At 54.4% G+C, this 26,396-nt stretch overlaps 1 protein-coding gene and 1 long non-coding RNA gene across 2 annotated transcripts; both read left to right on the top strand.

Moving 5' to 3' along the window:
* The first annotated feature begins 1,084 nt into the window (after positions 1-1,084).
* Positions 1,085-25,619, top strand: LOC103530540 (DNA polymerase alpha 2, accessory subunit). The gene is made up of 10 exons (XM_030457302.1): positions 1,085-1,110; positions 1,996-2,102; positions 22,634-22,707; positions 22,882-22,962; positions 23,516-23,670; positions 23,765-23,879; positions 24,415-24,575; positions 24,663-24,800; positions 25,042-25,156; positions 25,470-25,619. The coding sequence occupies exons 1-10, from the start codon at positions 1,085-1,087 to the stop codon at positions 25,617-25,619; spliced, it is 1,122 nt and encodes a 373-aa protein (XP_030313162.1).
* Positions 6,581-8,616, top strand: LOC115598885. The gene is made up of 5 exons (XR_003987994.1): positions 6,581-6,666; positions 7,095-7,197; positions 7,518-7,580; positions 7,949-8,126; positions 8,402-8,616. It is a non-coding gene; the product is annotated as an uncharacterized LOC115598885 (long non-coding RNA).
* Positions 25,620-26,396: the final 777 nt, after the last annotated feature.

The following is a 26,396-nucleotide window of genomic DNA, read 5'->3' as shown; positions in this document are numbered from 1 at the left end:
GCACTGAGAGAAGCAAGGTCAAGAGATGCAGTTCTCGGGAATCAACTGGCAAGATGGATGCAGCCACATCCCTGTGGAGGTGGTGAACAAGGTAGCAGCTGTGTCTGCATCTGTCAGTAAGGAGACAGAGGCTGCCTTGGGTGTTGTATGTGTCTGGAGGATGCCTGTTCCCTGGTACGGTGACATTGTGAAGCCTCTCTCTAGAGTCAGCAAAGAAACTCTTTTGTATGGGGCCCTGAACAAGCTGGGGATAATGGTCCTACCTGGAGCCTCTGGCAGAAAGGTCCAGAGGAGACTGGAAAGGGATGGCTGGAAACTCATCCCAGACTTCACGCTGCGTCCTGCAGTGCTAATCTGGGCCTCGGAAGGCAAATTGTGTTGCAGCCTGGGATGCCAGGGGGAGTGGGTCAGAGATTGGGACTAATTTGGAAAGTAACCTAAGAGCTGACTGAGCCAAAGAGCACCGTACAGAGGGGGTCTATCCCATTCCTTACCATGCAGCAGCCTCTGCCATAATGGCTTGGTAAAAAGCACCCTGAAAGCAAGGGGTGGAGGAAGGTTCAAAACCTGGGACAAACATTTAGCACAACCCCTCTGGTTAGTTAATAGCAGGGGCTGGATCAATGGAGCCAGCCCTGCCCAGCCTGGTGTTTTACAGACAGGGGAAGGGGATGAAGTCCCTGCTGTAAGTGAGAGGAACCTCCTGGGACACAAGCTGTGTGGTTTTCTTCACCCCTGGGCAAAGGCAACACCACTGGTGGGGTCTTGTCTGCTCAAGCCCCTGGGCATTCCCTGGAGAGTGATGCCAGCAAACCTGTGTCACAAATAATTTTAAAATAACCCCTTGAAGCTCTATTTCTCAGTTTATATTGCATTTATTGATAATTCTCTCAAAATCAGGATAGCCTGATTTATACAGAGCACAACGGGTAACATAGGATTTTAATGATTTTGCAAAATAAACAGATTTACTTTTAAGGAAAAGCTCGCCTTAGCTGAGGCTTTAAATAGGAAGGCAATTCAGAAGGACTGGCTACACCTTCAACTTGTGAGAGGGGAAAAAAATCGAGGGTTTTTTTGGGACATGATGAACAAGACTGCTGCCTTTTGGTCAGTTCCTCTATTTACTTGATTTTAGTTCTAACTATGGTAGGTAAACTTGCATTTTGATTAGAGCAGGATCACTGATTTCCAAAAAGCGGGTAAAAAGCCAAGGATGGCTGACTTCGGATGTTTGAACAGTGCTTGAATGTTTGAATCAAGAGCTGCTGCCCTGGCCGTGGGACTGCGGGGACTGCATCCCCTCCTTTTATGCCATCTCCTCCCAAGGCTGAGACACCTCTTCTACACCTTCCCCCCAAAGAGCTTGTGTGTGCAGCCCCCCGGGTGCCTGTGCGTGTCATAGTTGGATGTGGATGTTCCAGTGCCTGCCTGTACACAGCTGGCCCGGCTGCCGGGTGACAATGGCACCTTTGTTACATCATTGGTGACACCCCCGGAGCCCGGGTACCTTTCTAGTGCCGGGGTTGTCCTGGCTCAGTGTCCAAGAGGACAGCACTCGGATCAGACAGGAGCAGAGAGCCGACTTGAGCCCTGAGCCATGTCTGGTTTTTTTGTAGCTTGCGAAAGCCGCTGTGGTTCCCAAGAGAACCATGGCGATTCCCAGGGGCTGCTCCATCCCCAAGAGAGGTAAGAGCCAGGGGCTGCGGCTGGGTGGGCACCCTGGGGTCAAATGTGAGGGATCATGAAAGGCCTTTGTGGCTTGTCCAGCAGGAGCTTCTGCCCAGCCCCTGAGGGCTGTGGTTCTTCACAGGCTGCCCACGAGCCTCCATCCCCAGGAGATTCACTGCCCCATGCAGAGCCTGTCCCAGATATCTCCCTGCCCCCACGCAGCTCCCTTGGCCCCACGGGCTCTCCCCACAGGCTGTGCAGCCTTGGGGACAGCAGCACTGCCACCCCCGTGCCCACCCCCCATGGCCTCTCCTCCTTCCCCAGGGCTGAGCAGAAGTCCCTGAGCCGGTTCCGGCTGGCCTGGGTGGAGGATGAGGGGGAAGAGTTCAGTTTCTCCATCCCAGACATGATAACCCAGCTGCTGGAGACAGGTGAGTGAGCGGTTTGTGGCTGCTTTGCTGTGCTCCTGCATGGCAGGGGCTGCTGGGCACATCCCCGGCCTATTCCGTGCCAGTCCCCTCTTTGGGTCCCCCCGCCCAGGGCTGGCTCTGTCCTTGGGAGCTGGCACGCAGCTGGCTGCCAGCTAAGGGCCCTTTAGTCTCTCCTGCCAGCACCTTCAGCTCACCCTCCTCCCTTGCTTTGTTAAGATCCCTGGTATTCAGCTGAAGAGAAGGAAGAGGGCCAGGAGATGTTTAAGGATGCTCTGGAAGACTTGGAAAAGGTACCTACAGAGACTGCCACCTGCCTTGTGCCTGCTCCACCTGCCCCCACGCTCAGAGATGCCTTCCCAGGCAGCTGCCCTCTGGGCAAAGCTGGGGAAAAAGGCAAAAAAACCCCAAACAAACAAACAAACAAAAAAAGACAGCAGAGTCCTCTGTGTACGAGGGATCAACAAAGGAGCCCCATAATCTTCTCTTGTTGCAGGACCAGGATTTGGAGTGGCTGAGAGATCTGACAGCCAATCTGTCACCCTCTGTCCTCAGGAGCCTGCAGGATGTCTCGAAGGTCTGGCATTTCCAGAGCAGGTCACAGTTTCCCCTGTGCAAACCCCCAGGAAGGTTTCTCCCCCAAAGCCCTCTGCACCCTGAGGGGTACAGAGGCATAGAAAGGAGCAGAGGCTGCAGTGGGAAGGGGCTATGGCTACCTCCCGACCATGGCAGATGGGTGTGGGGATTCTTCCCTGAGGCTGGGAGGGACCCCAGGGACATGGAGGCAGAGCTGGGCTTTGCTGCTGTTCCCAGGAAGCTGTGGCAAATGATCCCCAGGGAAGGAGCCTCAGGTCCAGAGCCCCTGACACCCCTTCCCACTCTCCTGGATACTCTGTGGGTATCTCTGGTCCCAGTCCTCGTGTTGGCACCTCCACTTTGTGGACGGAAAGGACAATGGGCAAAATCCTCCCGCTGCAGCTAGAGAGGGAGGAAGGGAGGGAGGGGAGACAGCTGGCTCAAGCTCTGTGCTGCATCTTTGGGACTGCTGGGAGGGACCCCTGCGTGTGGCGTCTGAGGGGATGGTTGCAGTCCGGTGGCAGCACCATCCTCCCCTCTGTTCCCTGCAGGCGGAAAAAATCTTGAGGTGCATCCACAGAAATGTGGAGCACGTGCGCAGGGAATCATTGCGGTTCGTCCTGAGATCCCTGCTTGGGCTGCTGAGCGGGTGCTGCCCCGAGGAAACAATTGAGACCCTGCTGATGATCAGTCCCTCCTGTGACAAGTATGAGCCCCAAGAGCCCTGGGGACTTGCTCCATAGCTCCAGGCACAGCACAGTGGCTAAGGCAGCCCTGCTAACAGAGTGTTCTGGCTTGCAGCGCTGCGCTGGCCATGTGGGAGATGCTGCTGTCCCTGCCCAGCACTTCTGTGACAGTTCTTGACCAGCTGCTCAGCGTGATCCAGGGCTGGAGAGCAAAGTGTGCTATCCCAGCTGTGAGTGACCAGAGCAGGTCTTGCTCCCCTTCAAGGCTGTTCCTGGCTCCCCAGGAATAGAGGCACAGCCCCTCCTGCCTGCCCCAAACAGCCCCCTCCTCCAGGCCTTGGGGACACAGCCGGACAGGGCCAGCAGGGACCTGCCCTGCACCAACCCCCTTGTTCCAGCCCCACGAGGCTGCCCCATGAGCTCCCCAAGGACAAATAGGAACCCCGCCCCTATCTGGGCAGCACTCTGCTTTCCCACTGCCCGCACCCCCTGCCCCGCACTGCAGCTGGAAACCTGGGGCAGGGGCCAGAGTTGGGTGCCAGAGGGGGGGGGGGGGTGGTTACCATGCTTTGCCCAGGGAGCCTTGTGGGGCCACCCTGAAGCAGGAGGAGTTCCCCCAGGGCTGCTGGGCCGTGGCCTGGCAGATGGGTCACAGCCTCCCTGGGTGTCTCTGTGGGCTGGGCCGGTGCCTGAGCCACACTCCACGTGCAGCCCAGGGACTTAGGCAGTGCCCCAGCAGCTTCCTTGCCCTGAGAGCTGTCCCTGTGTCTTTCTGCAGGCACGGCAGGTCCTGGCCAAGCTCAGTCAGCGGCCCAGCTGTCAGAGGATCCTGGAAACGCTCTTCCCCAGGCTCCTCATGAGCTTGATCTACAAGGTTTCCCTGTGTGCGGTGATCCTGAGACAGGAGCCGCCTCAGGCTGATCAAGCCAGCGCTTTGGGGTGCGCCAGCCCCTTCCCCTGCCATTCCCCTGGGCCCTCGGCCAGGGCCCCTGCTCTGTGTGTAACTGGACCTTGCTTTGCACACAGGGTGGCAGTGGAGGGCATTAAAGCTCTGCTGCAGGCCGCTGGCTGTCAAAGGCACGTCCAGAACATCCAAAAGGAGGGCGGCTGGGACATGATGCTGGACGTGGACACCCTCGAGAGAGGAGTCAGCTTGCTGGCCAGGTGAGAGCAGAGGAGTCCCCAGGCACCCAGGCCCCGGGCTGCAGCCGCAGCACTGGCCAGGGAGCGATCCGAGTGGCTCCTTGCCTGGGGAGAGAGCAGCAAGTGGTGTGGAGGCTGTGGCTGGGGGCAAAGGCGTGTCCTGGCCTGGGCTATCCTGGCTGGGCTGGGCAGGGCAATCCCAGCAAGGCTTTGCCTGCCCTGCTCACTGCCAGCACTGCTTTTCTTTCCCTGCCCTGCCCAGAGAGATGAGGAAGAGCCCCGCTATGCACCGATACCTCCTCTTCCAGCATGTCAAGGAGATTCTTGACCAGAGGAGGGAATGGCAGCTCAACTTTGCCATGAATTTCTATACTGAGGTAAGCCTGGTGGGAAGCAGTGCCTCTGCCAGATGCTGCTGAAGCCATCCCTCTGGCACAGGCGACTGCTGCCGGGTGGGGTGACAGTCCCTGGAGCTGGGACAGAGGGCTCTGCTGACAGTCAGTCTCTGGGGCCTCCGTCCAGCCCTTCCTGCTGGGGCAGTGCTCAGCACCCCCACGTGTCCACAGGCAGGGCTGCCCCCCGGAGGGGCTATGTCAGCCCCCAGGCCCCGACCTGGCAGTGGTAACCAGGAGCTGCAGAGTGCCAGGGTCCTGCAGCTCTGCCCGTCTCTCACCACTGTTGTTCTTTCAGCTGCTGGGCTGCCTGGGCCTTGAAAAGGATCAGAGTGACGTGCGCCTCCTCCACTCCTACCTGAGCCATGGCAATCAGACAGTCCGTCTGCTGGCACTCGGGGGCTTGGTGGCGCTCGCAAGAGATCCACGGATGGTGAGTGAGGCGTAGTCGGGCGGAGCCGCCTTGGCAGCCTGGGGCTGGGGCAGGGATAACGCGCTGGCTTGGGCCTGGCTGAAAAGAAGGAGGTGGCTGTCAGCAGAGAGAGGGGTGGCTGAGCCCCTGCTCAGCCACAGAGCCTTTGTTCTCCTTGCTCTCTCCTTCATCCCCTTCGGCATGCGCAGTGCCTACTGGGAAGCCGGGTGGGAGGCTGGTGCTCAGCACGCAGGGCGTTTGTGCCAGGCTGCTCCTCCACTGCTCCACCCTCACAGAAATTCTTTGTTTCCTGCAGGCAAGAGAAATGCGGGACAGCTCTCTGCTGGAGAGCATCCTGGTGTGCCTGAAGGTTCCATGCACAAACATCAGGATGGGGGCCTTGCTGGTCTTCCAAACCATGTTGGGTTTCCTGAGGAGGAAAGAGGCCAGCGCTGTCGCTCTGCTGCTGGTGGAGAATCTCCCAGCCCTCTTTGGTGATGTAAGGCTGATGTGGGAGCCTGATCCCGTAGAGGGGCATGGGGCAAGGACAGCTGCCCTCCAGCCCAGCCCTGCGGGCAGCATGTGGGCAGGGCTGCTGCCCTCCTCACGCCCCTGGGCTCTGCTGAGAGGGCTGCTGGGCTCTGCACCCAGCATGGCTTCTCCTTGGCCTCAGCCTCTATAGAGGTGCCCTGAGCCCAGCAACCCCTGAGCATCTCCCCTCACATTGACCACGTTAATAGCCTTGGTCACTGTGGGTGGGGAGAAGCTGTTGCTACAGTCACACTGTCTTCCTTCCTACCAGGAGTCCAGCCAGGTGCAAGAGCTCTCCCTCAACCTCTTTGGGGAGGCGGTGAAGGCTGTGGCGAGGAGGGACAAGGGAGAGATGAAGGAGAAGATACGTAGGGTCATGGTCTCTCTCTTCCTGCACATGAATACTGAGAGCAGGAGTATGGCTGAGGTACAGAGTTGAAAGCTGAGCACCTGCTTTGCCCTTCCTTCCCTCTGCCCCAGCCCTGGCAGCAGCTCATCAGCTCTTGTCCCTTTCTCTTGTGCTGGCTGTGAGAGTGCCATAGCTGAGGTGGTGGCTGCCCCGTGTCCCTGCCTCGGGCATTGAAGCCCGGGCATTCAGGCTCTGTCCCCAGCTGCCTCTTCCCAGAAGTAGCTGGGGACAGCTGGCAGCCTTGCCAAGAGGAGGGGGACGACAGGTCTCCTTCTCTGAGCTCTGGTGCCAGCTCCCACCTGCTGCTGTTTTGCAGGCCTGTGGCAAAGCCCTCCTCATCAGTGCCAAGTTCCTGGGCTGGAGGAAGCTGAAGAGGGTGATCAAGAGGAGGAAGAGCTGGCTGATTGGAGAGACTTTGGTGAGGACAACCCCCAGGTGCCAGGGCCTGGGCTGGACAAGGGATGCTCCAAGGGTGCCCAGGGTGTTGATGCGCAGCTGGCCCTGATCCAGATCAGAATGCAGAGCCTGGAGCTCAGTCCCCCTTCCTACCCCTTTCCCTAAGGCACAGCCAGGGCTACTTCTGCAGGCCCCTCTTCCCCCCAGCCCCTGGGTGCTTCAGGAGCCCCTGGCCCACCTGGGCCCTGGCAGCAGCACGGAGGGGTCACAGTACCCCCAGCCAGACCCCCTCAGACTGTGGCTGTGGCTGCACCTCAGTCCCCCGAGGCTCCCTGGCTGGCAGAAAGGAATGGCCTGGGGGGGGCAGGGGGGGGCTGGGCAGAGGGACTGCTCTGGCACACGGGGAATGGTCTGTGCCAGCCCCGTGACATGACCTTGGGCCCTCTCCAGCTGAAGCAGGACAGGAGCAGGGTGGAAGACTACGTGTGCTTCAGCCTGCCCTACCTGCGGGACTCTCAGGCCAGCGTGAGAGCGGAGGCCATCAGGTTCATGGGTGAGCCACAGCCCCCGGGGACCCTCTTTTGGCAGCGCGGCCCCAGCCCCCGGTGCTGCCCTGGCAGGCAGGAGCAGCCCTGTGGCTGTCCCGGGCAGGGCCCTGCCCTCCCGCTGCCCCCTCTGCCCTGCCCTGGCCTTGGTGGCCTTGGTGGCCCTGGTGGCCGCCTGGCTCAGTGGCAGCAGCGCCCTCGGGGACTTGCCCGGGGCCATCCCTGCAGAGTGCTGGGCAGGAGGGCGTGCGGCCCAGCTGGCCGGGCCGGGGGGCTCTGCTGCCACAGTGCTGGGGAGGGGGAGGTCTGACGGGAGCTCTGTGCACAGGGACTGCTGCGCAGCGCCTGGGGAGGAATCCACCGAAAGAGACGCTGGAGGTTCTGTGGAATGGTGAGTAGGGTCAGAGGTGCTGGGTGCTGCCATTCCTGGCTCCGCTGCAGGGAAAGGAGGGAGAAGCTGTAACTGTCCCATCCCTGGAAGTGTTCATGGCCAGGCTGGCTGTGGCTTGGAGCTCCCCGGCCTAGTGGGAGGTGTCCTTGCCCGTGGTGGGGGGGTTGGCTTGGGACTAGGCGATCCTTAAGAAGGTCCCTTCCATCCCAGCCCAGTCTGGGAGCCTGGGATTCCTGAGCAGCAGCTTCCAGCTGCTCCCTTGGTCCCAGCTGCTCCTCCTAGTTAGGGAAAGAGAGGGATGGGGCTTGCATAGAAGGGTCTGTGCAGACAGCAGCCTTTCACCACTGCTCGCTTTCTTTCTGTTGCAGTCGTCAAGCACTTTGATAATGACCCGGATGCCTCAGTCAGGTCCCAAGCAGGTCAGACCTTGCACACCCTGCAAACTGTTCGGGAGCTGCAGAGACAAAGATGGTCCTTCCAAAGGCTGTGCTGCTGGCGCTAATGAAATGGGTGAATGACAATCTTGCTGCCACCATCTTCCTGACGGTACTTCCACCACTGCACCATCACGGCTGCTGTTCTGCAGACCCTCATGTGCACCCCCAGGCTGTGCCTGACTGTCTCTGTCTGTACGAGTGCCCCATGTCCCAATTCTCCTGTCCCCTTGCTTTCCCAGTTAAACCTCCCTAATGTTATCACAGCAGGAGAAAGTGGCTGCACTGGGGTGGAGCATTTGCATCGTCAGCCAGAGACTCACAAATGATTACAGTTCTCCCAAGCTGTGAGAAGTAACTGCTGTGTTCCTCTTCTGTCACCTCCAGGAGGTCACCAGGGTGTCTGCAGAGTTTTTGACCTCTCCCACAGAGACCTAGAGCAGCTCGAGTCATGCGGCTGAGCGCACACCCAAGCCAGATACCCTGTTGGAGGCAATGGATTCATCACCAGCTGCCCCCCAGAGGCTACAGGAGGTTCCAGCCTTGCTGGGCAGGGTCCGTGTCACCGTGTGGGCCCAGGCGGCTTGGGACAGCCGGGCAGGGCACAGCTGAGCCAGAGCTGCTTTCCTTGTCTCCTCAGAGCAGCAGCATGTGCAGCCTCCTGGCCTCTGGCATAGCTTTCAATGGGTCAAAGAGGTCCCCCAATAAAATTGTGGCCTTTGGAAAGCACAGCATGTGGTGAAATCTGTTCTATGGCACCCAGGCTCTGAGTGTGGGACGGATGGGCTCAGCGCATCACCGAACCATAGGAATTGTCCAGGCTCCATTTTCTCGCCTCTCTGGTGACTGTAAATGCTGAACACTGTGTCACAATCAGGCTGTTCAGTGGCAGCTTCCCTCAGAGACATTTGGGAAAAAGCAAAATTCTGGTTTGATGATTCTCATGTAGACTAAGTCTGAGCATTGCTGTGGAGCTTCAGGTTTGTGTGCAGTTTTGGGTTGTGCCCAGCAGAGGAAGAAGAGGAACTGTTGCTGCCCAGCTCGTCTCTGTGCAGCCTCTGAGCACGCAGTGTCCTGGCTGAGTCCCCTCTGTGTCAGAGCCCCGCAGCAGCCTCGGCCATGAGCAGCCGGGCCGGGTACTTGGGCTGATGCCCTGCAGCTGGGCAGGGGCCATGTCCTGGGGGTGGGGGTGGGAGACACTTGGGGCGGGGGGCACAAAAGCCGCCATTAGCGCAGCCCCTTCAGGCGAGCAGCAGTTCCTGCGTGCGGGGCTGGGGGAGTGGGGTGGCTGCTCGCTGGCAGCTCCTTTTTGGGGAGTTTACTGAGGACTTGTGAGCGGAAGGAGAAAGCGCGACCAGTGTGGGAAAAGGGCAGGACGATGATCCGGGATCCACGGGGCCTGGGATAGGTGCGTGGTGGTCTTGGGGCGGGGGGGCTGGTGAGGGTGGACCACCTCCTTCTGGCCGTCTGCAAGCGCTGCAGGGAGCGCTGGGGCTTCGGTGCGATCGTCCCTGGCCGACAGAAAGCAGCGGAGGGTGCAGTCCTGCTGGGAGCCCGGAGCAGCAGTGAGTGCTTTTCTCTCGTCCATGCCGGGAGCAGAGAGCACCGAGACGGCGAGAAAAGCCCTTCCGGGAGCTGTTCCAGGGGGTGGGAAGAGGTCCACGTATGGAGGGTGCTGATGGCTATCTCGGAACTGACAGCTCCTAGCTTTAGAGCATCTGCTGGACGTGGCGAGGGATAAGTTTCCCGTTCCGTCGGAGAGAAGAAGCGCATCTGGCACGTTTGAGGTGCCCTGGCCGGCTTCGGGCAGCACCGTGTCCTGGTGAGCAGGGCTGGGTCTTTGGTGTCGGTGTGGTTGGCTTTCTGCCGTCTCGGCCTTGGGCAGCCTGGAGGGAGCGGCAACCGGGTCAGGAGGGAGAGAGGCAGCGTCTGCACAGCTGGAGGGGGGCAAGGACAAGGGAGTTGGCTGGCCCCTCCCGCCCCGCAGTAGTCGGGGGAGGGCCCTTTTCCCAGGCAGCTTGTGTGCCTGCCAGCGGCGTGTCCAGCGTGACACCCTGGAGTCGGGGCACGTGATGGCATTTGTCCCTTGATTTCCGACGTGTAAGAGCCCCTTGGCGTTTTGAGGCCCCCCCCCCCTGGCCTCCACGCAGCCCCGGGGAGGGGGGGGAGCAGCTCTGGGGCTCCTCTATCCTGCTCGAGGGCAGGGATGGCTCCTCAGACATTGGCTGCACAGACCCCGCTCTCCCTCCTGGGCAATTGTGTTAGTGTGTGCTCGTCCTTGTGGGTGTGAGGGCGTGAGCGAGGGAGCTTGTGCTTTAGGCCCCCTTGCAAGTGGCTGCGGTTTAGCTGCAGTTTCCCAGGGGGGAGAGCAGGGTCTGTGCAGTAGCCAGGCGTTCCCCTGTGAGGCCGCGAGCGGAAGGAGGGTCCCGGGTCGCCCCTTTTTTGGAAGGAGGGAGCGCAGCCGCTTGACCACCAGTGGTGCGGGCGAGGCGCCGCACCGTGCCTGTAGTCAGGGCCTGGGTCTGTGCCTGCGTGGCTGCCTGTCCTGCTGACAGCCCTGGAGTCAGAGCGTGTGTCCCGAGCTGTAGAGGCCTGTGTCCCCAGGCAGCCCCAGCTCCCCATGAGTAGGGCTGTGCAGCCTCTTTGGCCGCTGCTTTGCACAGCCAGCTCCGTTTGCCCAGGGTGGCTGCCTGGGAGCTCCCCTCCAGCTGTGCCTGGGCAGGTGCCTGGGCTGGGCTGGTGAGGGATGCTAAGCTCCAGCGTGGCCTTAGTTATAGTGACCATCTGTTCAGGAACCTTAGGTCATCTAGGAGGGATCACAGTAAGCCTCCTGTCCTTGAATTTAGGAGGGCAGATTTCAGTCTCTTCAGCGAAATGCTCATCAGTGTGTCATGGGATAAAGTCCTGGAGGGAAGAGGGGCCCATGGAAGCTGGCTGATATTTAAGGATCACCTCCTGAAGGCCCAAGAGGGATGAATTCCAACTAAGAGGAAGTCTGGTATAAACTCCAGGGGGCCAGTGTGGATGAGAAAGCAGCTCCTAAAAGTCTTCCAACTGAAGGAAGAAGTATACAGTGTGGGAGCTGGGGCAGCTTCATCTTCTCCGTGACTTCTGTGCATCGTGAAAAGGACTTGGGGGTCCCGTTGGATGAAAAGCTGGATGTGATCCAACAGAGTGCATGCTTGCAACTGAGAAGGCCAATAGCCTCCTGGGTTGCATTTGGGGGAGTGGAGATGAACTGTGGACTACCGTGTCTTGAGTGAAGTACCAGCATTGCTGAGCACTGCTGTGCCTGACATGCTGGAACTTGAGTACAGAGTCCAAGGGAGCACAATGGCTCACCAGGACTGGTGTTGCTCATGCAATTTTTTCTGTTCCTCAGTAGCAGAGTGCAGCCCCCAGTTTGCTTTCATGGGGAGAGGCATCGAGTACACAAGGACCTGACAGCACCAGAGGTGCAAGCACAGCCCAGCCATCTGCCATGGACTCATCCAAACCGCAGTGGAGAAGGGAGGAGGTTCAGAGCTTCTTCAGGACATGGATGATGCCGCTGTGTGGGGCAACACAGCAGAGGAAGTCTTTCAAAAAAGGTGAGAATATGATGCAGCTTCTGTTGGAAGCCAGACTTGGCACTGAGAGAAGCAAGGTCAAGAGATGCAGTTCTCGGGAATCAACTGGCAAGATGGATGCAGCCACATCCCTGTGGAGGTGGTGAACAAGGTAGCAGCTGTGTCTGCATCTGTCAGTAAGGAGACAGAGGCTGCCTTGGGTGTTGTATGTGTCTGGAGGATGCCTGTTCCCTGGTACGGTGACATTGTGAAGCCTCTCTCTAGAGTCAGCAAAGAAACTCTTTTGTATGGGGCCCTGAACAAGCTGGGGATAATGGTCCTACCTGGAGCCTCTGGCAGAAAGGTCCAGAGGAGACTGGAAAGGGATGGCTGGAAACTCATCCCAGACTTCACGCTGCGTCCTGCAGTGCTAATCTGGGCCTCGGAAGGCAAATTGTGTTGCAGCCTGGGATGCCAGGGGGAGTGGGTCAGAGATTGGGACTAATTTGGAAAGTAACCTAAGAGCTGACTGAGCCAAAGAGCACCGTACAGAGGGGGTCTATCCCATTCCTTACCATGCAGCAGCCTCTGCCATAATGGCTTGGTAAAAAGCACCCTGAAAGCAAGGGGTGGAGGAAGGTTCAAAACCTGGGACAAACATTTAGCACAACCCCTCTGGTTAGTTAATAGCAGGGGCTGGATCAATGGAGCCAGCCCTGCCCAGCCTGGTGTTTTACAGACAGGGGAAGGGGATGAAGTCCCTGCTGTAAGTGAGAGGAACCTCCTGGGACACAAGCTGTGTGGTTTTCTTCACCCCTGGGCAAAGGCAACACCACTGGTGGGGTCTTGTCTGCTCAAGCCCCTGGGCATTCCCTGGAGAGTGATGCCAGCAAACCTGTGTCACAAATAATTTTAAAATAACCCCTTGAAGCTCTATTTCTCAGTTTATATTGCATTTATTGATAATTCTCTCAAAATCAGGATAGCCTGATTTATACAGAGCACAACGGGTAACAGGATTTTAATGATTTTGCAAAATAAACAGATTTACTTTTAAGGAAAAGCTCGCCTTAGCTGAGGCTTTAAATAGGAAGGCAATTCAGAAGGACTGGCTACACCTTCAACTTGCGAGAGGGGAAAAAAATAGAGCCACAGAGGCTGCAGTGGGAAGGGGCTCTGGCCACCTCCCAGCCATGGCAGATGGGTGTGGGGATTCTTCCCTGAGGCTGGGAGGGACCCCAGGGACATGGAGGCAGAGCCGGGCTTTGCTGCTGTTCCCAGGAAGCTGTGGCAAATGATCCCCAGGGAAGGAGCCTCAGGTCCAGAGCCCCTGACACCCCTTCCCACTGTCCTGGATACTCTGTGGGTATCTCTGGTCCCAGTCCTCATGTTGGCACCTCCACTTTGTGGACTGAAAGGACAATGGGCAAAATTCTCCAGCTGCAGCTAGAGAGGGAGGAAGGGAGGGAGGGGAGACAGCTGGCTCAAGCTCTGTGCTGCATCTTTGGGACTGCTGGGAGGGACCCCTGCGTGTGGCGTCTGAGGGGATGGCTGCAGTCCAGCGGCAGCATCATCCTCCCCTCTGTTCCCTGCAGGCGGAAAAAATCTTGAGGTGCATCCACAGAAATGTGGAGCACATGTGCAGGGAACTGTTGGGGAAACAGTTCAGAAATATACAGGTTGTGAGCAATCCTGACTTACTGCAATTTAGGCCACATTGGGTTAGTGGTTATTGAGGCCTAGTCAGAGGCTTTCTGAGAATGAGCTTATGGGAAAGAGATAACTTAATTAGCAACAGAAGAGGAAAATAATTATGTGAGAAGAATCTTTCCGTGAGAATGGTACAGCAGCCCAATTGTTAGAAGCTGCTTAAGGTAAAGATGCTTAAGATAAAGCTGGTTAAGGATCATAATTGCAATACAGTTTTCAATATTGCTGTATATTGTGGTGCATGGTACACTGGTGTTTCATACAGAGATAAAAAACTTGGTTGGTAATTATACTTGCAGTTTTGGTTTGAGAGATTGTGCCACTTCATTTTGTTTCAGGGTAACTTTACCAGATTTTAGTAACAGTATCATTTCATTTTTGAGTCTTCTAGTGGTTGTTGTTAATTTTTCTTATATATTGGTGAGAAGTAAGACAAGAAAAAAACCACAGTTATGAGAATGATTATGCCTTTTCGGAGGCTGAAAGTTGCTGTGGAGAGTGAGAGCTGCTCCTGGTACGGAGAGCACCCCCACTCCTACCTCCGCAGCCGCTTCTCGCCCCCCAGCACACACTGCTGCTGCTCAGAAAATGAGCCCGGCTGCAGACACCACAGCAGAGAAAAAAAAGTGTGTGTGTGTGTGTGTGTGCCTTTGCTGTTCATAGGCTTGGAATTTTGTCTCTAGACAATTTTATTAGGCTTTTTTGGGCTTCAATTTGGCAACCATGGAAGAAACCAGGACTCCACCATGCCGTGATCCGGGAGGGGTCTGGGGACGCTTTTGGGGCCCCCCGACGAATTTTTGTTGGATAAGCCTCCTCTACCCCCTTGGTTCTACGCGCCAGTGGACATCTGAACTTCCTCATACTAAAAAGTTGTTTAAGTCCTTCCACTGCAGTGTGAAATGTGCTTTTAGTATTGTGTTGTTTTGATAACAGGTTTTTGTTAATGTTGTAATTCATGTGATCATTTATATGTTGATTATGGGATCTATATCTATATCTTGATTGTTGATTGTGCTATTTTGTTGCACTGCTAAGCAGATGAACTTAACTTTTGGTATTTTAAAACAGATGCTAAAAGATGTTGATAGTGTCAGACATGCAGTTTTACAGTATCGTGCTGCCACTGACTTTTTATTGTTAGCTTTTAGGTTATGTTTGTGAAGACTTGGATAGGGTGTATTTGCATAAATTTAGCTGATCGTTCAGAGTCAATTCACAACCAAAAACGATTGATTAAGATAACATGAAAAAATTAACTGTTGCATATACTGGGTTAAATGAATTGTTAAATCATTTAAGGATATGGGGATAGCTTAGAGATTTATTAGACAAGGTTTATGGATTATATTTGTTAGTATTGGTTTTGATAAAAAAAAAAAAAAAAAGGCAGAGTGCAATGTTAAGAGATCGCTGGAGTAGACCTGAGACAGATCATTTTGCCCCTTATGCAGGACTATTTGGTTTGGCTACTGCGAACTTCAACAGACCTGCAAATAGCCTTGGCATAGTTTGGCGGGGAAATAGTGAATTCTTACCCCTCATATCGCTTGTTACCACTTTTATCTAACATGCAGTGGGAGTCATGTAGTTTTTTGTCTGACAGTCCAGTGGACGGCATAACGGTCTTTATGGATGCTGGAAGAAAATCCCATAAAGCTGTTGTTACCTGGGAGGAGACGCCTGGCAATAGAAAGAACATTTAATTCAAGGGAAGTCATTTGACTCTTTGCAAACCCTTGAACTTACTGCGGTTATTTGGGTTTTTGAAATGTGGAATAATACTGCTATAAATATAGTCTCTGATTCACTTTATGTAGTAGATATTGTTTTGAGAATGTATCATGCCATTTTGGAGGAAATTTCGAATAAGCATTTGTATTTCTTATTGCAGAAGTTATTAAGACTCTTAGCAGAAAGAGAACATCCTTATTTTATCACTCATATCCGGAGTCGTCTTAGTGACCGAGGTTTGGCTATCAGTAATGACCGAGCTGACTATTTAATTGCACCAGCATGGACTGGTCCTTCTGTTGATGTTTTTTGACAAGCTTGACAATCTTATGCATTTTTTCATCAATCTGCTGAAGTGCTGGCGAAGCAATTTCATTTACTTCTGGGGGATGCCCAGGGAATTGTGAAATCTTGTCCTGATTGCTAAAAGGTTGATCTTGGTATTGGGATGGAAGTCAATCCCAAAGGTTTAAAATCCTTGGAACTGTGGCAAATGGATGTCACTCATGTACAACAGTTTGGACGCTTAAAATATGTGCATGTTGTTATAGATACTTTTTCTATGGCCGTTTGGGCCTCTGCTCAGACTGGTGAGGCAACGAAACATGTTATCAGACATCTGTGTGTATCCTTTGCTGTTCTTGGAGTACCTCAGTCTATTAAGATGGACAATGGCCCCACTTATTCTGCTCATTTTCGACAGTTTTGTGGACAATGGGGTATTCGACATGTTACTGGTATTCCTCATAACCCTACGGGTCAAGCAATAGTGGAGCGTTGCCATTCGGTACTAAAGACACTCCTTGAAAGACAAAAAAGGAGGGAGGAAAGGAGTCCTCCTCAGGACCGGTTAAGTAAGGCTGTATATGTCATGAACTATTTACGCCTTACAGGAGAACGTACAGAACCTCCGATACTGATTCACCAAAAAGCTTTAGCAGACTTTGCTTCAGAACCTCCCCACAAAATTTTGTTGGAATTCAAGAATTCCATCACTGGACAATGGGAAGGACCAGCAGAGGTGAAACTGACTGGTTGAGGTTATACGTGCTTACTTACAGGTACTGGAGTGTGTTGGGTACCGAGCAGATGGGTTCGACCATGGAAACAAATGCCTTTAAATGTGGATTCACAGTGATAATATTTCTGATACAAGTATTTGGTTTGGGAGATTGTACTGATTTATTTTATTTCAGGCTGATTCCACCAGATTTTAGTAGTAATAGTGTTTTGGTTTTTAAAGTTTTTGGTAGGTGTTTTAAAATTTTTCTCATATATTGGTAAGGAGTGCGATAGATGCATGAGAATGTTTTTCAGAGGCCGAGAATTGCTGCGGAGAGAAAGAAACACCCCCCCCCAACTCTTTCCTCCGTGGCTGCTTTTCAACCCCCCTTTGCGTGGCTGGTGATGCTGCCAGCAAGCTTGGTACAGCTGCAGGTGCTGCCTCTGCCCCCGCAGATACTGTAGCTGTGAGCCCTGCTGGGAGGGGGAGGAAAGGACACCACATAGCCTCATTAAAAAGACAAAAAAAGAAAAGTTTCTCTAATGCCTTCTGAAAGGTATGAAGCAGAAGTGGGAAATATTTTTACATAGTTCTGGGCATCAAATGTCCAGGCCTGAATCTTGGTAGGTAATAACTTGAGGGTTACCTGCTACTCATGAAAGATAGTGATATTTTCTTTTCTTTGACAGGAGATTTTCACTATCCATGAAATAGAATCTTTTTGGTGTGTTAAGCGATATAAAAAGACAAAGACATTTACATATAAAAAAATAATTTGACTTCAATTAGGTAGTGTCACTACTCTGCTTTTATGCAAACTCCAGTTTTTAAAACAACCTACTTTGATGGGTACATTGATTATAATTTGATCTACTATTTAAGAGAAGAGTTTAAAAGATGCTCAAAGCTGCACTGCAAAATACTGGATACTGTGCAGGGGAGTGGTGTGATAGAAAGAAATTTCTTCAAGTTTTGCTTGAAACCATTAGAATACATGATTTGATAATAAAACTTTTTTCATTTAATACAATCATAAAAAAAAAAAAGGGGAAAAGACACGGGAGGAGTGTATACCCTCATGAGAAGAAAAAAGAGCGTGACCTCATGAGAGCACTAGTGAGTTATCAATAACATTTTTGATCAAACTGGTCAATGCAACAATTAGGCCTAGAATATAAGGGAAAATTTGAAATTTGGGTTTCTTGCTTGTGATTTTTATCACACATAGCAAGAGGAAAAGCCTTTGGTAAGAATTGATAAAAATCATAAAATATACCAGTTAGCTTGTTGGCTTACAGATTTAATTAGGCAAGGCTTATCAGTTATATATGTTATTATTGCTTTTATATTACTAGTATGTTATTATTGCTTTTGCATCAGTATATATGTTATTATTTCTTTCGCATTATTGGTATGTTATTGCTTTTGCATTATTAGTATGCTGTTTATGGCAATATATCATGAGAATCTTATCTTACTTAATGAAATAAGACAGAATTGCTCAAAAAACAAAAAGGGGAATATGTTGAGGAAACAGTTCAGAAATATACAGGTTGTGAGCAATCCTGACTTACTTCAATTTAGGCCACATTGGGTTAGTGGTTATTGAGGCCTAGTTAGAGGCTTTCTGAGAATGAGCTAATGGGAAAGAGATAACTTAATTAGCAACAGAAGAGGAAAATAATTATATGAGAAGAATCTTTCTGTGAGAATGGTACGTGTAATTGGAATACAAAGCCACCTGCATGATAAGATGGTGTAAACAAGACTTCTCTATATAAGTGAGTGCAAGTTGTTAATAAATGATTTCATACAATTATATTGATGTGCACATGGAATACTTAAGCCTCCGCAGATGGTTTTCCCAGAGGGAACCATCGCGGTTCGTCCTGAGATCCCTGCTTGGGTTGCTAAGCGGGTGCTGCCCCGAGGAAACAGTTGAGACCCTGCTGATGATCAGTCCCTCCTGTGACAAGTATGAGCCCCAAGAGCCCTGGGGACTTGCTCCATAGTCAAGGCACAGCACAGTGGCCAAGGCAGCCCTGCTAACAGAGTGTTCTGGCTTGCAGCGCTGCGCTGGCCATGTGGGAGATGCTGCTGTCCCTGCCCAGCACTTCTGTGACAGTTCTTGACCGGCTGCTCAGCGTGATCCAGGGCTCTGTGATCCAGGTTTGTGTGCAGTTCTGGGTTGTGCCCTGCAGAGGAAGAAGAGGAACTGTTGCTGCCCAGCTCGTCTCTGTGCAGCCCCTGAGCACGCAGTGTCCTGGCTGAGTCCCCTCTGTGTCAGAGCCCCGCAGCAGCCCCGGCCATGAGCAGCCGGGCCGGGCACTCGGGCTGATGCCCTGCAGCTGGGCAGAGGCCGTGTCCTGGGAGTGGGGGTGGGAAACACCTGGGGAGGGGGGCACAAAAACTGCTGTTAGCCCAGCTCCTCCTGGGTTCCTGTTCCTATTAGCAAAGAGCAGCTCCTCTGTGTGGGGCTGGGGGCTCCTTCCTGCAGTAACTTTGCAAGAAGGTCCTTTTTTGGGCTGCCTGAGAGGAAGCCAAAAGCAGGACTCTGATACAACTGGTAATTGAAAGCTTTTTAGTCTGATGGCTGTTTGTTGCTTGGGGGTGTTGGGCAAAGGGCATTGGCTTTGTTGTTGTGTGTGACATCAATGGTCTGTTCTGCAGTAGACTGGGCATTGGCTCTACCTGGTTATCTATGGCAATCTCTACTGAACTGTTAGGGTTTTTCTTTTTTTGGGGAACTACTCATCCTTCCTTCATACCAAGCTGGGTCCATCTGAGGAGTTTGGAGGTTTTGGAAATGGCTGTCCCTCTTTTATATGTTTGTGTTGCAAGGGTGCTTTCTTCTCAGTAGACAGAGAGGCAGCTGTGGGAATGGCAGCACAAGTATGGCCACCACTTGAGCTTTGACAGTGGCTTTTACTGATGTGCCTTGGCCAGTAGTGGCCCAGGTCACTGTTCTGTCAGAGCCTGCAAGAAGCAGTGCTGCTTCCCTGTCCTGACCCAGGGGGACAGGGAGTGGGGGTTTTGGATCAATTCCCCCCAGGTTGCCCCTGTGGTCAGGCAGTGAAGAAAGGCAGCTGAGCCCTGTGTTACTGAAGGCAAAGCAAAGATGGAATGTGTGGGGGAGAGCTCTGATGGAGGTGAAAGGCCAAATCCTCTCCAAAAGGGTGATGAAGAAGAGTCTTCTGCAGAAGGTTGAGCAGCAAGCCCTTGTGAGGTAGCTCTTCCCTCATTCCAAAAGGAGGAATCTGAGCCAGAGAGAAACCTTCAATCCTTTCTTCTGAAGGACTTGTGAAATGTACAGAAGGACTTTGGGTGGGATGAAGGTGAGACACTTGGCACCTGCTTGCTTTGGTGTTGGGTTGGTGGTGCTGGTGCAATCTACTGAAATAATAGAGAAGGCAGACAGCTGGGAAAGCTGTCCAGAGATAGAGGCATGGATCAAGCAATGGAGAAGAAAGTAAATGCTCTCAGCCTCTGGAGGAAACTTCTGGCAGCTGTCAAGACCAGATAACCCTTTAAAGATGACATTGTCACCCAGGCCAAGTGGACCAATGTCGAAAAAGGTATTGAGTACCTGAGAGAGCTGGCTGTTGAAAAGGTGATATACGGTGTCTGGCAATTCAGTGTTGCTCCTGATGAGACATCCTGCCTCCCACCCTTACTGAAGAAGTTTGTGCAGGGTGCACTGTCATCTCATTCCTGCATGCTTTCAGGAATGAGAGTGGGGAGAGCCTGATGCTGGCACAGCAACAATAGTTGAAGTAGCTGGCAAGGCCTGCCAATACCAGGACAGCCTCTTCCTTGGCTTTGACCTTGTTGCAGGTGTGGAGAAAATGCCTGAGGAGATAGTGGATAGACTGGAGGGGATGAGAGAGAAGTCAAGCTCTGCTCCTGCCTGCGCCCACCCTGTTTTTCCACCATTAGGAGAAGGTGTCCTCCTGTCAGATCCATCCAAGTCAAATGGGCCATGCCATGAGGTGACATGTGGTGGTGCTACCTTTGCAGCCACGGGAAGGCGGGATAGATAACGTAGCACTGGTTTGAGCATATGAACTGTGGGGTGGAACCCTCAGACCTGCTGTCATTACAAAATTTCTGAGGGATTCTCTCCCTGCCTGATTCCATGGTATATGGGGCACCGTGCAGCAGGATCACCAGGGCTCCATACCCTTTAGAGTCTGATGTGCCAGGCCACCAGCTCCACACTACCTAAGAAGCTCTGTTTTCCCTTTCCTGTCAAATGTTTGACACCTTGGCCGCTCTTCAACTTTTGTGGCATTCGCCACCAAAATTCCACGTAAACGGGCCTGGCTGCGAAATGAGAAGAGTGACTAATGAAGACTCCTCCTGGGCCTAAAGCTCCTCCTAAACCCTACCCACAGCACCACCAACAATCAGGCTACGGCTTCGCTTTAGCAGCTAAAACCTCAAACGTTCAAAACTCCCCCTCACCTTGGCCTCTCTCACACTGTAGCGGAATTTGGCTCCAAACTTAAAGACAAATGGGCATGGCTCCCAAACCCTCCCATGGAACCATACCCACAGCACCACCAGCAGTCGGGCTACTGGTTTGCTTTAGTACTGAAAACCTCGAATATTCGACTCTTTGGCCACTCTCTCACTGTTGCTCAATACAGCTCCAAAATTCCCCAGAAATGGGCCTGGCTCAAAAAAGGAAAGAGGGACCACTGAAAGCTTTTGCTGGCCCTAACCCTCACACAGATACGTACCCACAGCACCGCTGTCTTTTTTTTTCAGTTTTCAAAAGCTGTGCAAAATTCTTTTTAATAAATAAATTTATTTATATTTATTTATTAGCTCATAAATAAATAGAAGTCCATAAGTGTTTGCTTTATTTTTACTTATTATGCAAAACTTTATTCTGAATTCTCCAAGTTCCTGTGTTCCAAATGGGGGAAAAAATTGGATTTATTTCTTGTTTCATTTAATTTCATTTTCATTCTGTTGGCAGAATGAAGACCCACAGCACTGGTAACTGCCCTTTACTCCAACTGCATGTGATGTGAGCTGTACAAATTTAGGAATCCAGTTACTAAAGATGTTGTGGCAGATCTGGATCTGACTGGATCTGGATCATGGAGTGGCCAGCAAACCCAAGATCACAAATAATTTAAAAATAACCCCTTGAAGCTCTATTTCTCAGTTTTATAGTATTTATTGATCATACTCTCAAAATCAGGTAGCCTGATTTATACAGAGCGTAACAGGTAACATAGGATTTTAATGATTTTGCACAGTAGAGCTCACCGCTTTTCCTTAAGCTGCTTTAAGGCTTTAAATAGGAAGGCAATTCAGAAGGACTGGCTACACCTTCAACTTGTGAGGGGAAAAAAAAACCCAACAGGTTTTTTTGAGACATGGTGGACAAGACTGCCACCTGCTGGTCAATTCCTATATTGACTCGATGTTAGTTCTAACTACGGTAGGTAAACTTCCATTTTGATTAGAGCAGGATCACTGATTTCCAAAAAGCGGGTAAAAAGCCAAGGATGGCTGACTTCGGATGTTTGAACAGTGCTTGAATGTTTGAATCAAGAGCTGCTGCCCTGGCCGTGGGACTGCGGGGACTGCATCCCCTCCTTTTATGCCATCTCCTCCCAAGGCTGAGACACCTCTTCTACACCTTCCCCCCAAAGAGCTTGTGCGTGCAGCCCCCCGGGTGCCTGTGCGTGTCATAGTTGGATGTGGATGTTCCAGTGCCTGCCTGTACACAGCTGGCCCGGCTGCCGGGTGACAATGGCACCTTTGTTACATCATTGGTGACACCCCCGGAGCCCGGGTACCTTTCTAGTGCCGGGGTTGCCCTGGCTCAGTGTCCAAGAGGACAGCGATCGGATCAGACAGGAGCAGAGAGCCGACTTGAGCCCTGAGCCATGTCTGGTTTTTTTGTAGTTCGCAAAAGCCGCCGTGGTTCCCAAGAGAACCACGGCGATTCCCAGGGGCTGCTCCGTCCCCAAGAGAGGTAAGAGCCAGGGGCTGCGGCTGGGTGGGCACCCTGGGGTCAAATGTGAGGGATCATGAAAGGCCTTTGTGGTTTGTCCATCGGGAGCTTCTGCCCAGCCCCTGAGGGCTGTGGTTCTTCACAGGCTGCCCACGAGCCTCCATCCCCAGGAGATTCACTGCCCCGTGCAGAGCCTGTCCCAGACATCTCCCTGCCCCCACGCAGCTCCCTTGGCCCCACGGGCTCTCCCCACAGGCCGTGCAGCCTTGGGGACAGCAGCACTGCCACCCCCATGCCCACCCCCCATGGCCTCTCCTCCTTCCCCAGGACTGAGCAGAGGTCCGGGAGCCGGCTCCGGCTGGCCTGGGTGGAGGATGAGGCGGAAGAGATCAGTCTCCCCACCCCAGACATGATGGCCCGGCTGCAAGAGACAGGTGAGTGAGCAATTTGTGGCTGCTTTGCTGTGCTCCTGCATGGCAGGGGCTGCTGGGCACATCCCCGGCCTGTTCCGTGCCAGTCCCCTCTTTGGGTCCCCCCGCCCAGGGCTGGCTCTGTCCTTGGGAGCTGGCACGCAGCTGGCTGCCAGCTAAGGGCCCTTTAGTCTCTCCTGCCAGCACCTTCAGCTCACCCTCCTCCCTTGCTTTGTTAAGATTCCTTGTCTTCAGCTGAGGAGAAGGAAGAGGGCCAGGAGATGTTTGAGGATGCTCGAGAAGACTTAGAAAAGGTACCTACAGAGACTGCCACCTGCCTTGTGCCTGCTCCACCTGCCCCCACGCTCAAAGATGCCTTCCCAGGCAGCTGCCCTCTGGGCAAAGCTGGGGAAAAAGGCAAAAAAAACTCAAACAAACAAACAAACAAGGGATCAACAAAGGAGCCCCATAATCTTCTCTTGTTGCAGGACCAGGATTTGGAGTGGCTGAGAGATCTGCTAGCCAACCTGTCACCCTCCGTCCTCAGGAGCCTGCAGGATGTCTCGAAGGTCTGGCATTTCCAGGGCAGGTCACAGTTTCCCTCATCCAATCCCCCAGGGAGGTTTCTCCCCCAAAGCCCTCTGCACCCTGAGGGGTACAGAGGCATAGAAAGGAGCCACAGAGGCTGCAGTGGGAAGGGGCTCTGGCTACCTCCTGGCTACGGCAGATGGGTGTGGGGATTCTTCCCTGAGGCTGGGAGGGACCCCAGGGACATGGAGGCAGAGCCGGGCTTTGCTGCTGTTCCCAGGAAGCTTTGGCAAATGATCCCCGGGAAAGGAGCCTCAGGTCCAGAGCCCCTGACACCCCTTCCCACTGTCCTGGATACTCTGTGGGTATCTCTGGTCCCAGTCCTCGTGTTGGCACCTCCACTTTGTGGACGGAAAGGACAATGGGCAAAATCCTCCCGCTGCAGCTAGAGAGGGAGGAAGGGAGGGAGGGGAGACAGCTGGCTCAAGCTCTGTGCTGCATCTTTGGGACTGCTGGGAGGGACCCCTGCGTGTGGCGTCTGAGGGGATGGTTGCAGTCCAGCGGCAGCACCATCCTCCCCTCTGTTCCCTGCAGGCAGAAACGATCTTGAGGTGCATCCACAGAAATGTGGAGCACGTGCGCAGGGAATCATCGCGGTTCGTCCTGAGATCCCTGCTTGGGCTGCTGAGCGAGTGCTGCCCCGAGGAAACCGTTCGGACCCTGCTGATGATCAGTCCCTCCTGTGACAAGTAGGAGCCCCAAGAGCCCTGGGGACTTGCTCCATAGCCCAGGCACAGCACAGGGGCCAAGGCAGCCCTGCTAACAGAGTGTTCTGGCTTGCAGCGCTGCGCTGGCCACGTGGGAGATGCTGCTGTCCCTGCCCAGCACTTCTGTGACAGTTCTTGACCGGCTGCTCAGCGTGATCCAGGGCTGGAGAGCAAAGTGTGCTGTGCCAGCTGTGAGTGACCAGAGCAGGTCTTGCTCCCCTTCAAGGCTGTTCCTGGCTCCCCAGGAATAGAGGCACAGCCCATCCTGCCTGCCCCAAACAGCCCCCTCCTCCAGGCCTTGGGGACACAGCCGGACAGGGCCAGCAGGGACCTGCCCTGCACCAACCCCCTTGTTCCAGCCCCACGAGGCTGCCCCATGAGCTCCCCAAGGACAAATAGGAACCCCGCCCCTATCTGGGCAGCACTCTGCTGCTGGGCAGCACCCTGCCCCGCACTGCAGCTGGAAACCTGGGGCAGGGGCCAGAGTTGGGTGCCAGAGGGGGGGGGTCACCGTGCTTTGCCCAGGGAGCCTTGTGGGGCCACCCTGAAGCAGGAGGGGTTCCCTCAGGGCTGCTGGGCCGTGGCCTGGCAGATGGGTCACAGCCTCCCTGGGTGTCTCTGTGGGCTGGGCCGGTGCCTGAGCCGCACTCCACGTGCAGCCTAGGGGCTTTGGCAGTGCCCCAGCAGCTTCCTTGCCCTGAGAGCTGTCCCTGTGTCTTTCTGCAGGCACGGCAGGTCCTGTCCAAGCTCAGTCAGCGGCCCAGCTGTCAGGGGATCCTGGAAACGCTCTTCCCCAGGCTCCTCATGAGCTTGATCTACAAGGTTTCCCTGGGTACAGTGATCCTGGGACAGGAGCCGCCTCAGGCTGATCAAGCCAGCGCTTTGGGGTGCGCCAGCCCCTTCCCCTGCCATTCCCCTGGGCCCTCGGCCAGGGCCCCTGCTCTGTGTGTAACCGGACCTTGCTTTGCACACAGGGTGGCAGTGGAGGGCGTTAAAGCTCTGCTGGAGGCTGCTGGCTGTCAAGGGAGTGTCCAGAACATCCAAAAGGAGGGCGGCTGGGACATGATGGTGGACGTGGACACCCTCGAGAGAGGAGTCAGCTTGCTGGCCAGGTGAGAGCAGAGGAGTCCCCAGGCACCCAGGCCCCGGGCTGCAGCTGCAGCGCTGGCCAGGGAGCGATCCGAGTGGCTCCTTGCCTGGGGAGAGAGCAGCAAGTGGTGTGGAGGCTGTGGCTGGGGGCAAAGGCGTGTCCTGGCCTGGGCTATCCTGGCTGGGCTGGGCAGGGCAATCCCAGCAAGGCTTTGCCTGCCCTGCTCACTGCCAGCACTGCTTTTCTTTCCCTGCCCTGCCCAGAGAGATGAGGAAGAGCCCCGCTAAGCAGCGATACCTCCTGTTCCAGCACGTCAAGGAGATTCTTGACCAGAGGAGGGAATGGCAGCTCAACTTTGCCATGACTTTCTATACTGAGGTAAGCCTGGTGGGAAGCAGTGCCTCTGCCAGATGCTGCTGAAGCCATCCCTCTGGCACAGGCGACTGCTGCCGGGTGGGGTGACAGTCCCTGGAGCTGGGACAGAGGGCTCTGCTGCCAGTCAGTCTCTGGGGCCTCCGTCCAGCCCTTCCTGCTGGGGCAGTGCTCAGCACCCCCACGTGTCCACAGGCAGGGCTGCCCCCCGGAGGGGCTGTGTCAGCCCCCAGGCCCCGACCTGGCAGTGGTAACCAGGAGCTGCAGAGTGCCAGGGTCCTGCAGCTCTGCCTGTCTCTCACCGCTGTTGTTCTTTCAGCTGCTGGGCTGCCAGGGCCTTGGAAAGGATCGGAGTGACGTGCGCCTCCTCCATTCCTACCTGAGCCACGTCAATCAGACAGTCCGTCTGCTGGCACTCGGGGGCTTGGTGGCACTCTCAGGAGATCCGCGGATGGTGAGCGAGGCGTAGTCAGGCGGAGCCGCCTTGGCAGCCTGGGGCTGGGGCAGGGGTAACGCGCTGGCTTGGGCCTGGCTGAGAGGAAGGAGGTGGCTGTCAGCAGAGAGAGGGGTGGCTGAGCCCCTGCTCAGCCACAGAGCCTTTGTTCTCCTTGATCTCTCCTTCATCCCCATCGGCATGCGCAGTGCCTGCCGGGAAGCCGGGTGGGAGGCTGGTGCTCAGCACGCAGGGTGTTTGTGCCAGGCTGCTCCTCCACTGCTCCGCCCTCACAGAAATTCTCCGTTTCCTCCAGGCAAGAGAAATGCAGGACAGCTCTCTGCTGGAGAGCATCCTGGTGTGCCTGCAGGATCCATCCACAAACATCAGGATGGGGGCCTTGCTGCTCTTGCAAACCATGATGCCTCTCCTGAGGAGGAAAGAGGCCAGCGCCGTCGCTCTGCTGCTGGTGGAGAAGCTCCCAGCCCTCTTTGGTGATGTAAGGCTGATGTGGGAGCCTGATCCTGTAGAGGGGCATGGGGCAAGGACAGCTGCCCTCCAGCCCAGCCCTGCGGGCAGCATGTGGGCAGGGCTGCTGCCCTCCTCACGCCCCTGGGCTCTGCTGAGAGGGCTGCTGGGCTCTGCACCCAGCATGGCTTCTCCTTGGCCTCAGCCTCTATAGAGGTGCCCTGAGCCCAGCAACCCCAGAGCATCTCCCCTCACATTGACCACGTTAATAGCCTTGGTCACTGTGGGTGGGGAGAAGCTGTTGCTGCAGTCACACCGTCTTCCTTCCTACCAGGAGTCCAGCCA

Source organism: Calypte anna, chromosome 10 (assembly GCF_003957555.1).
Source record: "Calypte anna isolate BGI_N300 chromosome 10, bCalAnn1_v1.p, whole genome shotgun sequence".
Classification (NCBI taxonomy): domain Eukaryota; kingdom Metazoa; phylum Chordata; class Aves; order Apodiformes; family Trochilidae; genus Calypte; species Calypte anna.
This window is presented reverse-complemented; position numbering and strand designations above follow the sequence as displayed.